Here is a 16,263-nt window from a genome sequence, read left to right on the forward strand (position 1 = left end):
TCTTCACTTTCTGTTCCTCTTTCTCACGTCGCCTTTCTTTCCTCGTCTACATCCCTAATTACATCGGTTCTCGTTTCGCAGCATGTATATACTAGTTTTCTCTAATTACAATTTAAAAAATATAGCAGTATTAGAAAGATCACACACCACAAGTATTTCGTCCTTTTGCATGTTTACAAGTAGCATTTGTTAAGATTCTTAAAATATTATCTACCTATATAGCTAAACCTAAACCAATATTTTTAAACTTCATTATCGAAAGATAAATTTTTCTGGATCCCTGCTTACGAATTGCCAACCTTCATGTTTTGTCACACCAACATCCCGTCGATCCCAGAGGTTTACTTCAAAATACTTTGGTCAATAAATTCTATACTTACATTTCTTACAGGTATGTGTGCCACCAGCGTCAGGTGCTCATAAAGCTGCTGTAAATAACTGAAGTAATCCTGCTTAGCCTGTTCTTGGAATATTTCCATCACTTCCGTGATCGTAGTGCCCGCTCCAATGATCAAATTTTGATCGATGATCACTCCTTTCAGATCGTTTATCATGCTGACATCAATCAGCACTCTTGGATATTGATATATTGGATACGCTCCTGTGGGAAAAAAGTGTAAATGTAAATTGTTAAAGATTAATAATGAAAATACTTATTTTAACTTATTTGCTCTGGAACCATTTTTAATAGTTACAAGAAAATTACAATAAAAATTTATATTACAGAAAGGTTTTGTCTGTTAATGTTATTCAAGTATTATATTGTTGATGTTATTTAGTATTATTAATTTGTTAACAACAGACAAACTTTCTATTATTAACAGGCTATTAATATGTTTTATCTATTAAACACAGACAAAATAAATCTGCAGCGCGTGAACTGTCAAACACGAGAAGTTTATAGAGAACTGTCAAATGTGAGTTTCAATAGTCGTTATATGGTATCAAATTCTCAAAGTTTCTTCGCAATTTTCTAACTTAATAAGATACTTATATACAATATAAGGAAAGCTATGAAAAAAGTGACTAAAATTGTTAGTATCATTTAAAAGGGATTCATTTTTATTAATATAAATGTATAATATAATCATAATCTAAGAAAACAAACAACAATTATTACATCTAATTGTCTTAATAATTACAGACGACGAGAATTCAAAGCAATATACAAATGAAAATAATTAAATATTATAAAATTTTATGTACCTTTGGCGGTGTTACCCGCTACAAGCATGTACGAATCGTCTCCTGTTACATGTAATATGTTAAACACATCATTGAGCTCGTGCACTCTGTACCAATCCCGACCGTCCTCAAGCTTTATATGAATCACAGAAGTCTGAGCAACGTCGTCCTTCGAGACAACGCACCAGTCGAAATCCTCACAATCAGTTTTAGAACACTCCCCATTCTTCTTGCAAGCATCCAAATCTTCTATATCGTGTATCTTCTCCCAATGCGGCGCGTCCTTTGCAAATTTTTTAAACGCATGCAATATAGGTCTATAGCCAGTACATCTACATACATTGCTACCAAAAGACTTTTCTATTTCAAGCATAGTAAGGTTCTTTTTGCACTGCAACAAACTTTAAATATCAATGTTATATTATCAATTATATTGTTGTTATGATATTGGTAGCTCACCTGTTCATTGCCATGACCCATCCGGGAGTGCAGTGCCCGCATTGCGTGCCATGATTCTCGGCAAGGGTGGTTTGTATTACATGGTAGCCTTTCAACTTGTTACCCAGATGTTCAACTGTAGTTATGTCCCAGTCTTTGCAAGATGTCACCGACACCATGCACTGTGGAAATATATTTGTTGTTTATTAGCATATTAAGATTCAAATGAAGACTATATAATGACAAACCTAGCATAGGATGTTCACAAGAACAGATAACACTTTTAACATTAATCATACCAACACTTACCAGGTACCTATTTCTTCCATAACTGGTCAAACGACCTAACTTTATTTAATCTGTTTGAATGTATGAAATTTTTTTTAGGTAGGAAATAAAAGTAGATCTATTATAAATAATTTAAATAGTAAATTAAACATTTCTATTACAAACGCAAAAAATCAGAATTTTTGATCCATTGCTCATGTTTTTCATTTTCAATGCAAAAGTTCAAAAATTGCCCCGATATGTTTAGTGTTATGGCACCGCTTCCAGCTAGTCCTAGATTTTTACTATCTGAGTAAGAAAACTCTTTCTTGACTCTTTACTATCTGAGATCTTATATATTTAAAAATACTAGACTCCATATTTTTTACGCCTTCTTTACCTCTACCGGCACGTAGCAGAAACTTTTTGTATGTAAAATTGTAATTTTTTCAGTGTGATTTTTTTACATTTTGAATTATTCTATTCCTTACTTTTACCAGACTAACCGGCTCTTTAGCTCTACTGTATTATTTTACATTATATCCCCTCTTGCTCTAATTTTAATTTCTAATTAGTAAGTATTTTGTCAACCTATTTTATACCATATTTATTTTCATTTTCTTGCCTGCTTTTTACTCTGTTCTTCTGTGGAAAACAAAACGGCTTTTATATCTACATTATCTTATAAACTAACTTAATCTATCTTTATATACATATATATGGACTTGATATTTAGTTAAGTAAACTTAGGTTATATTTAATCAAGGTTTATTTAACAAACGTATTTATATTTACCACCCAAGCACGTTGGCGACCCAGTGATCGAGTAAGATTTATTCACATATGTAGAGAGTATTTATAATTTACACAAACCTAACGCGACGGCAGCGACCACATCAATGATAGTGTCCGAATTCAAATCGGCGTTCGAATTTGAATTTGAACGTTCGTTTTATTTCATTTAATTTCGTTTAATTTCACTTTTTTGTACACTATAAATAATAACTAAAAAAAAAAGAAACAATTCATGTGGTACAGGAGGCGGTCTTATCGCTCGAGGTGATCTCTACCAGATAACCTTTGGATGGAGATGAGAGACATGAAGGAGAGGTCAGTTTGGTATGTACATTCATACAAATATAAATATGTATACAAAAACATGAATAGAAATATATACATTACTATACACACTATCTTTAGTAATTATTAGCAAATGAATTCCTCTTTTAAACAATGTAAACAGTTCAAATTTATATATATATATACATATATATATATATATATATAAGGAAGGGATTTAAATGCGCTTTTAAATCGTCAGTTATTTTAAAGTTATGATTAGTTATGAAATTTAACAATTTTTCATGTGTACATTATAATATCAACTTTATAAATAAGTCAATAATCAAGCATTTACATCAACTAAAAGCTTCTGAATGCTATAATAAGATTTATTTAATAATATACTATGAATTTTAGATTTAAAATAAGAATAGAAACGTCTAAGGTATCACTTGGAACTTTATTATATTTTCAGTTTTTGAAGACGAAACAAGATGAAGAAATGTATACGGAGTTTATCAAAAGAAATAAAATAATAAAGGCAATGCTTACGAAGATAAAATGCACTTGAACAATTTCTTTCTTTGAGTTCACAAGATTCACAAAGAAATAAACTCATACTAACATACACTGCACTCAATGTATATTTATGACCGCTTAATGTCTAATATATAAAATTATCGTGTCACGGTGTTCGAACTTGAACTCCTCTGAAACGGCTTGACTGATTTTTACCAAATTTAATATGCGTATTCAGTAGGTCTGAGAATCGGCTACTATCTATTTTCTATACCCCTAAGTGATAAAGGTTGTTCACACTTAAAATTTTTTTTAATTTTTTAACGAAATTTTTTGTTTTTATTTTTTTATGATACAGCATACAAGAATACATACAACCATAAATTTTCACCCCTCTACGATCAACCCTTATTTTTTATTTGTAAATTAAAATATCATTTTTTTTGCAAAACAACGTTTGCGGGATCAGCTAGTATTTACATAAAAATTAAATAGTCATCTGCATCAAGATCTTCCTCCTACTCCGCATTATCTCTATTGTCTGTTACGTGAATTAGTTCATAATATCAATTCTTGGTGTATTTTATATATCAAGTAAAAATGGCCGAAATGATGACAATGTTTTAAAGATGAGAGAGGTGAGAGAAGGAGAGAAGGAGAGAGAGAGAGATAAAAGGAGAAAAAGGTGTTGAAATAACTCACGCTGTTCACAGAGGTGTTCGGTGCACCTGGACACCGCACAGCAGACACGATGCAGGCGCCGCAGCCCGCCTCGCGGCACATGTACTTGGTGCCGGGCAGCTTCAGAACATTCCTGATGTAGTCCAGCAATGTGGTTTCCGAACTCACTTCGGAGCCAACTGAAAACGACTATTTATTAGCATTAAAACCCTATATATATTTTTTTTTAATGGCCCCGCTATTGGAGGCCTCTCGTACCCCTATCTTTGGTGGGACAGAGACTTTACGGGCAATTTATTTTTTCACATAGTTATTTATTATTTCCATTCTCTCCTTTCGTTCTTCACATATTATTTCAATCTATTCTTTCATGCCACATTTCTGCTATCTTTCCCTTTTACTCTGTGACCTTTTGTTCCTCCCTCATTACATGTTACATTTTATCTTTATTTCTTTTCGTTTACATTTTTATCACATTTTATATCACATTTTGAGTTACATTTTATCACATACAACCTTATATTAGTGTCCGCTAAGAGAGGGAACTTTCTTATCTGCCATGTGCTGGTGCTAAAGCTATCCTGATCATGGAAATAGAGACATGAGCTAAGTTAAGCTAAGCTCTTTAAAAGGACTTAATTTAAACGTCGTCTTTTAAAAATTATTCGTTTAAATCAGTGATTCCCAAAGTGGTCTATATCGACCCCTAGGGGTCTACGTCAACGAAAAAAAATTTGGGTGTCCATGAAATGTAAATGGGAGTCCACGATATTAGATCTCAACGCATACACTGATAGTACCTATTTACTTACATCATACTATCTTATAATATCATAACATTTACATTATTTATAAAAGTACCTATGAAGTAAAAAAATTGTTTATTTAATGTTACGTATATTTAACATAACAGATACAAAATTTTATTTTGAGTAGTTTTAATTTAAATTCAATTAATAAATGTATAAATTAACATGTGTTTTTACTTTAAGCTTTTAACACTTAAAGAACTTCACTACAGTTAGAAATTTACAGGAAATCAATATCAGGTAAGTAGGGGGTCTACCCAATACGGAAAAACATGGCAAGGGATCTACGATACAAAAAAGTTTGGGGAACTCTGGTTTAAATGATTATTTATTAACTTAGGTTTATGGTATTATAACCTATTGTTTTGTTGAGTCTTCTTCTTAATAATATTAAACCGGTGAACGCCCACTGCAAGATATAGTACTCCCTCTAAGATCGCCCTACAAATTTTAGAACTTTCGGCTTCAACGGCCATCGTTTGCACGAACCAAGTGCGTCGATATCCTACAAGCATTAACATTCATGCCTTTCTTTGTTACGATCACAATTGAGGAATGACGGAATAAAATATATTACAGGTTACTACTTTTCCCTTGTGCAATTAAAAATATATATTACTTCTTATTAATATAAAACTGTAAAAGCTTATTACGTATATTTTTAATTACAATCTTGTATTTATTCTTATGTAAAGATAGTAAATATGTTATCATGTTCTGTTCGGATCTGATCAAAAATATTTGTACCAAACTATTTGTAAATTTCGTGTTTTGTCCCGATTGCGAAATTTAATATTTTTAATATGGAAATATCGTGATTTGCGTCAAACTTACAACTTCGTTGGCTATTTACTACAGAAAGGGGCACGGTTTGAACCACACCGGCTTAAAGGGCGACGTCATTTTATTGTATATTGTTAGAGAAAATATTATTCAATAAAGGAATAAGAAGAGGACCAATATTTAGCCACTTCCGCACATGCAGTGGTAGTCGTGCAATAAAATGCACCGCCAGCCAGCCAACTGACAAATGCGCATGCGGCAAACAATGCGAACTACACAACTGCCACCGTCAAATCACTCAACACGTGTTTCACCCCTCCACGGGGCATCTTCAAACACAGTCTTGACTTAGACTTTGTTGCACGACTACCACTACATGTTCGGAAGTGGCTAAATATTGGTCCTTTTCTTACTTAGGATGGACTTCTGCAAGGTAACGCCTGATTCCATTAAACAATAAACGACACTTGATTGTTTTGATTTCATTATTGAATAAAGGATGTATTGTCTTGAAGTTTCTTCTTTCTTCTTCACAACTATAACACCCTGCGAAGCAGAGTAGAATTAAAAATAAAATGGATTAAAAAAATATATAAATTGTCGATCAATACGAGTTAACAATTCGAATGTTGAACGAATGAATTTTATTTTTATCTTTATCTAACATACCGTGGATTAAATCTATTATTGGCGTCGATTCAACCATCTGCTTGGTTGATAATTGCCTCAGACCTAAGATGAACAGGCGAAAGGAAAACTGTATGTCTATACTTAGTAATATAGGAGATACCGCATCTTGGGAATGGAGTAATGTCAATTCACACGACGTCAAATCACACCTGGAACACTTAACGTAACTTTAAATTCTAAGTAAAGATATTATGGATAAAACGAAACATTGTTTGAATGGAAAGACAAAACAACAATAGAACGAACGTCCGTCATGCATCTCAAGTTCCGGCCTTTGAAAATTTTAACTCTCACTTAAAGTGTTTCCTGAAGCTATCGCACCTATAATGTCTGAGTCATACATTTTCAGAGCAATCTATAAATGCCTATAATCTTTTATTTAGGATTGTGTATGAAAGAAAAGAGTAAATAAGAAAATATGAAGAACGAAAGAAAATATAGTAAAAGAAATGTTGAGAGTGGGATGATAGAAGACAACGCTAATAAAAAATAAACTGTAGCTGACAGCGTAACGAGAAATCAGACATTTTTAAGGTCCCCTAAAAAGAGGCCATGAAAATGTCTGATTATTCTTTTGCAATTAGAAAGCATCTAAATCACAGAAATCATCTAAATACCAATAATAGTGCGTTCTATTATGTTCGTACGGGCTGAAGGTTCAGGATTGATAGAGAAAAAAGGGAGAAGGCGGCATTTTTACTTAGCTCTAGTTTGATGTTTAATTATTATTTCTAATATGTACTTATGTACTATTATTCTACATGTTATTAGCATTATACATATTATTATTATTGCACTAGTGCCTGTCCAAATATGACAGCAGAGGTATGAGAGGCTACCGAATAAGAGGCCATATTTATACATACATATATATATATATATATATACTACTACAATTAAAAGTATAGTTTTAAAATGCTATAATAATGTAGTATATGACGATGATATGTTATATAATATTTTGCGCATTGTCATTTTAGAGGTGGTTATCTTCCATTGCATAAAATTATAGCACGTTTTAATACTTAAATAAATTATACGCACTAATGCGCGCGGGCGCAATGCAAATAACACTGAAATACACATAAAATAGACATAAAAATAACATGTATAAAATAGACGGGCACTAATTTTCTATTTACTTTAACGTAACAATATATGAACTGAAAGGGTTTAAGTGTAAAAGCTAAGGTCGTTTTAGCCCATAGATGTCCACTGAAAAACATAGACCACCTTCAAAGATATCTATGGGGGGATATTCTATAATCCCCTCGCTTATCAGTAGGATTGGCGATCACAGTATGGTATTGTGGTACGCAGATGATGTTGCTGCCCATCCTCTGTAAACCTATTTGTGATTGGTAATCCTTTATAGTTAATGTACACAATGTGAATTATAAATACGACTGTTTAATGGAATCAGGCGTTACCTCGCGGAAGTCTATCCCAAGCAAGAAAAGGACCAATACTCAGCCACTTCCGCACATGCAATGGTAGTCGTGCAATGAAGTGCACCGCCCGCCAGCACGCTGATAAATGCGTATGCGGCAAACAATGCGAATCACCCATCCGCCACCGCCAAATTACTCAACAACACTCCGTGTTTGGCACTAATCGGTGTAACATTACTCCTGAAGATGCCCCGTAGAGTGGTGAAACACGTGATGAGCGTGTCGCATACGCATTTATCAGCGGGCTGGCGGGCGGTGCACTTCATTGCACGACTACCACTGCATGTGCGGAAGTGGCTGAGTATATACGACTGTATCCTGGGAATGGAACCCGCGACCTACGAATGCAATTGTCTGTCCGCTGTCGTTAGGTTGCCACTACTTAATTAAAAGCTTCTAGTGAGATATTAATATATGGCATACCCTGTCTAAAATGATTCCATATATAACAAATAAAGTAGTGCCATTTTATGTAGCAAAAAAATCGTTTTGCAATATTTGTTGTTAATTTGAAACAAATTATTTATGTTAAGCTAGTAGACACGGTGTGGGTAGGTTCTTTAGTAGTTGTGCCGACGACAGTATCATGGGCGCGGGAAGTGCAAGTTTTTGGGAAAGATCTACGCTTTTTTTATGGCCCTCGTTATTGGGGGCCTCTCGTACCCCTAACTTTTTGGGATCAGTGACTTTATTGTTCAGTAGTTTTTTTTTCAGTCTTTTCTTTATTTATCACTCTCTTTCACGCGTCACAATATCTTTCATTCTTTACTTTCGTCCTTCACAATATCTCTCGTTTTGCTCTTTTATACCTTCTTTCTTTCCTCGCCTTTCTTCCATCATCTTCTTACTCTAACGTGGCTAGGTACATTTTTTTTTATTCTTTAATTTTATCTTTATTCACACATTTATTTTAGTTTCTTGATTCTGTATAACACATTTCTTTTTCTATTTCTTATTAATAGTTAACAATTAATTTTGTGCAGAGTTTATGAAGTACCTTATTCTATACAGTTTTATTTCTTTCAACCGTATCACTCGCTACCCCACGAGCGAAAGACCTACGTCTTGCAGTGGGCGTCTATCGAATGATATGATAATGATAAGATTAGTCGATCCTTGCAGACTTCCCAAAGCTAGAAGCTGTTTGTCTATCGCATTCCTATTGAGAAAAACATGCACGAATTCCGTTAGAACGGCTTGTCACACGAAGAAACGAGGAATTTGAAATCCGCTGGGGATTGCAGTTGTAGTGGCAGGTCTTAAACCTGGGATTCCGCTGCTGGGATCTTAAGGTTTTGGAGTGGAGACCAAGGATAGGCAATTGCTTACGAGGTGATCAAAAGGCTATGTCATTAAGTTCGTCTGAAAATGCTGAAAACAGACTACTTTGAACTGATTCAATAAGAAATCTATGGGAAGGATTCAGTGTAGCAATATACATCCAATGGCTGAAAAGCAGATGATGATGAAACGCATATAACGGTATAAGCTTGACACATCAGGTTTTTGGATATAACAATATCAACCAACACTCACAGTTGAAGCCATCTGTTTTTGTGGGTGGGAGACTGTCGTTCCCCTTATCTTACAGCTATAACGGAAACTTTTTGTAATAATTTTTCAATTTCATTTTTATAAGCATTCTCTCCTCCGATGCCATCTATTGACAAATAGCGACAACTTAGTTGCCTACTAATAATTAAATCTAACACCAAGCATACTATATAATCTTGAAACACCGTGAGCTAATTCTACACAGACCCGAGCAATCCAATGACATATGGTTGTTCAACACCTTATTCCACGTAAAGCTCACGAAACATAATATAAACAAAATAAACCGCAGTATAATCCGCAAAAAATATTTATGTTAAAAATATATATTAACATTCAATTGATATAATGATTATGTAAGCGTATTTCTAATATATACATAGTTATATGTAAAAGTATGTTACCATGTATCTTAAATATCTAATAGATTCAGGCGTTACTTTGCGGAAGTCCATTCAAGTAAGAAAAGGACTAATATATAGCTACATCCGCTATGTAGCAGTAGTCGTGCAATGAAGTGCACCGTTAGATTAGAGTGGTAGTTGTGTGATTCGCATTGTTTGCCGCACGCGCATCTATCAGCGGGTTGGTGGGCTACATATTAGTCCTTTTCTTACTTACCATGTATCTGTAAAATTACGTGTCGCTAGTATGAAAATGTAAAATTTGAAATCAATTTTCCTATGTGAACAAATTATAAATAGATATCAATGTGTAAAATTTGCGCAAAACTGAGAAGTTATAACAGAAATAATCTACTTATAGTAACAAATAGTAGCATAGACACCGCGTATTGACACATTAACATAAGTTATTAAGAACTCACGCATTTAAATAAGTATTAACGTATTTAAATAAGTAAAAGGTACTATTACATGTTTTATAACAGTATACAAATTACTACATTGACCTACTTCTAAACACGTTTAAGAGTAAACAACGGAAACACGAAGAAAAACAATTTAACAAAAAATATCTACTAACAAAACAAATTTATTATATTCCCTATTAGTACATTTTATTAATAATAATTTATCTTGATCAGAGTTCCCCAAATTTTTTTGTGTCGTAGACCCCTTGCTATGTTTTTCCGTGTTGGGTAGACCCCTTTCTTATCTGATATTGATTTCCTGTAAATTTCTAACTGTAGTGAAGTTTAGTATATGTTCAAAATGTATTGCGACCACAAAGCGAATACCAACATCCTACAACTTACAGAATTTTATAAACATGTATAATTTTTTTTTTATTCATAGGTACTTTTATAAATAATGCAAATGTTTTGATACTATAAGATAGTATGATGTAAGTAAATAGGTACTATCAGTATATGTGTTGAGATCCACTATCGTGGACCCCCATTTTCATTTCATGGAACAAATTTTTTTTCGCTGACGTAGACCCTTTGCGGGTTGTCATAGACCCCTAGGGGTCGATATAGACCACTTTGGGAATCACTGATCTAGATTATACGTCTGCTGTGAAAGTCGTTGATGAAGATGTTGAAGGATACTGGCAGTTTCCAAACAGTCATGTTGGAGATGTATTTAGAAAGCCTATATCAAGCAATCGACCCCCTACAACTATCTCCTATAATTATATTTCCACTAAAACATCTATTTTTAGCAAATTCGTGTATGTACAGTAACTAGATGTCTCTTGCCTCTTATAATCTCCTCTCCTTCTCTTATATCATTACCTCTAATATATATATATATATATATATATATATATATATATATATATATATATGAGGTCTGGGTTTAAAAAAATCCTAAGATCCCGTTCAAAGATCGAAACAGTAAGAAATAGGAATACTCTGATTGTACCTAGGTAAGGGAATGGGTAAAACATTATTGTACAACGTAACAATGAACTGGATGTTATAATTTAAAATCGTATTTTGAGATCAATAAGGCTTAGTTAATTAGAATTACAATATCTCGTCAGATCAGAAAAGATTAATAATGCTACCGAAACCGCTGTACCACGCCTTAAGTATATGCGTGGCGAGAGGGGGGAGTATCGGCCACTGTGTTCTATTAATCCACCGTCAATGCTTACGGTGGCGTTGATCATCTATTTACTTCCGTCCCCACCACACCGCGCTTTACTAAGGCACGGTACAGCAGTTTCGGTAGCTCTTGTAGAACATATAAAAAATAGTGAACGATAACTAAAAACATTTTTAGACGAGATTTTTAATATTATGAAATCTAATTTCGAACGGATAGATTTCATTTTAAACTATGTTTAAATGTTTTAATTACGAAAATGAATCTATTGTGTTTTACTTATTTGGTAGAACTTTTTTTTCTAAAAGTAAAAACCATTTTCATAATTATAGTATTGTTTATTGTAAAGGCAATAAAAAGTATGAAAATTATTATTCATAAAAAAATAAATTCATAAACGATGTCCGCGACGATTGCGAAATATATTATTTTAAATAACATATCAGCGGCATAATTGACGCTATTTTCAAGATAAACTTTAACATATCTACGTCAATAACAAATCCAGTGATATTAAATCTGAGAAATTTAGGTAATTCCGCTCTAAATGGTCAGAATTTTCAGTATAATTGACTCTATTCAAACGCAGAAATTTGATTTACAATAATTTATTTCCATTGAGAACCATTTACAGTGTTCACTTATGTGTATCATGTGAAAAATTCCGGAAGAGCCCAATTTTATAGAAACTTAAATCAAATTGAATATCCCTATTTTAGCATCCTTCCATTTCAACAGGTAATGTTGAAAAGACACGTTATTTTTATTGTGATCACATTGCAATCATCATTAACACAATAGTCATTACCAAAAGTTACTATCACTTAAAACTCATTCCGTGAATTCGCCGGTCAAGTCAATTATAGTATACACGCCAATAGATATCTTTGAGGGAAGGCTTTTTCTTTCCAGTGAGCGTCTTTGATATGAAACGATCACGATGATGGAAACTCCTTTACTTTGTTATATAATATATTGAAATAAGTTTTTATATTACATAATAATTCAAAGACATAACAAGGGCAACCTTATTAAGAATTTGTACATCAGGGGTGTCAAACTCAAAAAGTTACTTGGATTAAATAAACAATGCAGAAAAAAAACTATATTTATTAGAACAAATATTCTTATTTAACTATTATATTGCAAACCTATATAAAGTTAACTTGAGATCTCTATCCAGGCACCATCCATATTTTTTTTGGTAGAATATTTATTGGCCAAGGCTACTTTTAAAATTAACTAGACAGGGCTGGATCGCGGCTAACAAATTTGACATCTATGTCTGTACATCGCTTCGTAATGCTTCGGTGGCTGCAACTTATAGTTTTGGTCTATCGAAATCAGATGTTCGTGATAACAAAGTTCATTGTTCGTATGTTACTTGATAAGCGCTAGATGGCGCTTATCTTTTACATCTAAGAGTAATGTACTGCTATACATATTTCATATTAGAAAGCCGGGGAGTCAAGTTACTGGACTAAGACGCAATGTGATATGCTTTCTCTGAATTAATATAGATAACCTGCCATCCACAAGACTCAGTGGCGTAAGTTCGAGGCGGTCAATTAGACTCAGAAAACATACACTGTGGCAATGAAGTGCTCTTCAAATGTTTATTTTTGTTCAACATTTTAATTTATTAGCATTTGTACAAATAAGCGCGATAATTAAAAACGTTCTTGCATGACGATACCTAAATGCAATAAAAAATATTTTAACTCGTAAAAGACGCGAAGAAACGTGACTACTTTAATTAGAACATCGACTTTATTACAAACTCGATCGACTGAATAAGACTATGATTAAAATATCTTATACCAACAACAACGCTGAATATGGATCCATAAATCTCTGGTATAAATAAGGATCCAAGTTACCATCCTCGAGGCTCAGTGGCGTAAGTTCGAGGCTGTCACCGTTGTTCGTCGAACAATAGACAACCTCAGGCCGTATAACAGTGTCCATCATGCGGTGGTAGCAATATCACGTCACACACGTGCGTGTATAGCACAGACAAGACTCAAGATGCGATTGCAAGGTTTATCGATGTGACGAAGACGGCAACCACCGTACAGATACTGGCGTAAAACCTGAGGATAGCAGTCGAACGAACTGTAATTTTAAATACTGAACATTGCTAGGACGTTGTGAAAAAAGAAGTGATAGATGAGTAAAAAATAAAAAAGCAAGCACACAAAGTAAATATTAAAAAATAAGTTTAATTCAATTTAGGTTTAAGTTAGGAAATCGTTTAAGTGACTAGAGTAACTTAGCTTGAACATGACCAAAGAAATACGGAATTATTAACAGTTATTGTAAAAACAAAGGCACAGACGTTAATGTCTGTGGTATATAGATTCAATCAATAAATTAAAAAATATGACCTAATAATATAAAGTAGCAAGATAGATATTGTGACGAATGAAAGAAGAGAATGGAAATAAAAAAAATTCGGAAAATGAAAAAAATATTAACAAAATAAGATCCCTTTCCCAACCAGATAGAGGTGGAAGGAGAGGTACCCAATAGCGGGGGCCAAAATAAAAACCTATACAAGAGGCCTATGTCCAGCGGTGGACCTGATGCTAATGATGATAATGATTGTATCCCACTTAAAGTCTCTTAAAAATAAAGCTTGGAAAGTTCAAAACGCGCCTGATCTTAGAACAGCCGGCGTTTAACACAATCGAGATATTTTATTATGGCTATTAGGTATGTTGCTAGAGATGATGGAATTTATTCAAGCTAGCTTATCAAAGCACCTAATAAAGTGTAATATGAAGTGTTTCAGAGGGTTATGAATGTTTTTTTTTTAAATTGCGATACGATTTATGTAACTTAAGATACCAGATTTCGACCAACTTGCATGTAAACTTCTTCAGAACAAACCGAAGAAACCACAACGGTAAATGTCGTCGTCGTATTGCTCATATAGAAAGTATTTACAAAAATCTCGTATAACTGGTTTGTATGCAACATTACGGTAAATAAACGTGCAACGGAATTTTAAATTTTTTTAATAATGTACATTCTTGCAACTAAAATAATAAAATATTTTTTTAATTTCAAGCTAGGTGGCAGCTCTGATTTTTTATTCTTTTAACGTTAATACTCAGACAATCCGGTTTCTTCACAATGTCTGTGTATCACCCTTTGCAAGCAAAGGTATCACCAGATAAAACTCACAACCTAAATATTACAGACATTACAAGTCTATCCTTGTTTATCTGTATACAGGGTGATTAATTATAGCTTAAGGCTTTAAAGTGATAAATGTATCATATATTTATCTTTAATGCACAACTATTTTCAATCACATTGTATAGCGTGATCACTTTGAAATATGTAACATTATTTTTTTTCTTTTGTAATGCGACAGGACATCACCTTCTGGCAGTACAAAGTCAGCAGGGATATTGTATTTATTATTTATAAAACTATTCAATTTTGGATAGGGTGTATAATACAATAATTTACAGTAAACGATACATTTACCTTTTTAAAGCATTTATAAATATAGCTATATACACCCTGTATATTAGATTAATATAAGATATTAATTAAAATAAGAGATAAGTTAGTTTTTTATTTATTTTATATATATTTAAGTTACGTAAACGCTTATTGGTAAAAATATTTACATCACAATATTGTTGTCAAAACAAAACTATTATATCAAATAATACTTGTAATAAATATATTTATATTGGACTATGTATATTTATTCGAAAATGGAGAAAAATAAAATCATCATCGAATGTCGAGGTGCTCTCGATTTGATATCTGTTGGTTTTATGACCGTTGCCTTTTGAGTAAAAAAAAATCTGTCAATACATACCGGAGCACTGGACTCCGTTGACGGTGAACGTGATGCGTTCCATGACCGCATGCGGCGGACAGTGAACGCGCACTGACTCAGTGCTGCTGAATTTACTCATTACTTTTTATAAAATTATCATATCTTCAAATCCTGATAATCTAATTTGCCAGGCGAGATACAACTCAACTGCTACAGCAATAAAAACGATTGTATATTGATACTCCGTCAAAAAAAAAGTTGATAAAGTTTTTACTAGTTTTTTTTTTTCATTACTTAAAAAAATTAATACCGTCTATATCATCTTTTACATGCTTAGTTAATTTTAGACATTAATAATAATTTCAGCCATTAAACGACTCCAAGACACGTCTTATAAAGTACCCTCAGAAATTTCTAGAAATACCAGTAGGTGGCATGACCCGCGTCCAGCGACTCGCGCCGATGGAACTGGCCAGAAATATTTAAATGAATTTTAAATTAGGAATATACATGAACTAATTAAAAGTAATCAAGTTTTTTGTTTATACAGTGAACGAACACCATAACGAATGGCGTATCGTTCTTGCATAATTAAAATTCTGACAAGCGTGAAGTATGAAAATAATATGCAATATATATTAATAAAAATTCATTGTCATGTATTGCAAAATCCAAAACTCAAAATGGCTAAACCAAGTCGTAAAGCTTATATTTTCATAAAGGGAAAGTTTTTTTTTATAAGGAGAAAAATTTAAAAAAATTGCTAAGTAAATCTCGTGAATAAAATACAAGATATTTTATTAATCAATACTGAAATTTTGTGAGGGCCTGGCTTCTAATAATTTTCACTGTAATAGAAGCCAGCGTTCGAGAATCTCCGAAACATCTACTCGTCCAAAATGGAGCATGTTTGAAGACATCATAAGACAAGCTTTGGACTCGATACAGAGACAGAGACAGAGAGATAGTGATTAGTGACAATGAATTGGGGAACTAAGCTTAAAGCT

At 33.1% G+C, this 16,263-nt stretch overlaps 1 protein-coding gene across 1 annotated transcript in view; it reads right to left on the reverse strand.

The window, feature by feature from the left end:
• The window catches only part of LOC137928618 (aldehyde oxidase 1-like), a 28,528-nt gene extending 13,174 nt beyond the window's left edge, over positions 1–15,354 (reverse strand). The window contains exons 1-5 of the mRNA XM_068771525.1: positions 15,296–15,354; positions 4,174–4,331; positions 1,645–1,805; positions 1,207–1,586; positions 381–601 (exon numbers count right to left, since the gene is read on the reverse strand). Of these exons, the coding sequence (XP_068627626.1) occupies positions 381–601; positions 1,207–1,586; positions 1,645–1,805; positions 4,174–4,331; positions 15,296–15,338 (963 nt within the window). The 5' untranslated portion in view covers positions 15,339–15,354. The remainder of the gene's footprint in view (positions 1–380; positions 602–1,206; positions 1,587–1,644; positions 1,806–4,173; positions 4,332–15,295) is intronic.
• Between the last annotated feature and the right edge of the window lie 909 nt (positions 15,355–16,263).

The sequence above is a fragment of the Battus philenor genome, unplaced genomic scaffold (genome assembly GCF_028537555.1).
Source record: "Battus philenor isolate CCGP_79_NKW_IND1 unplaced genomic scaffold, ilBatPhil1.0.hap1 SCAF_11, whole genome shotgun sequence".
Lineage (NCBI taxonomy): Eukaryota > Metazoa > Arthropoda > Insecta > Lepidoptera > Papilionidae > Battus > Battus philenor.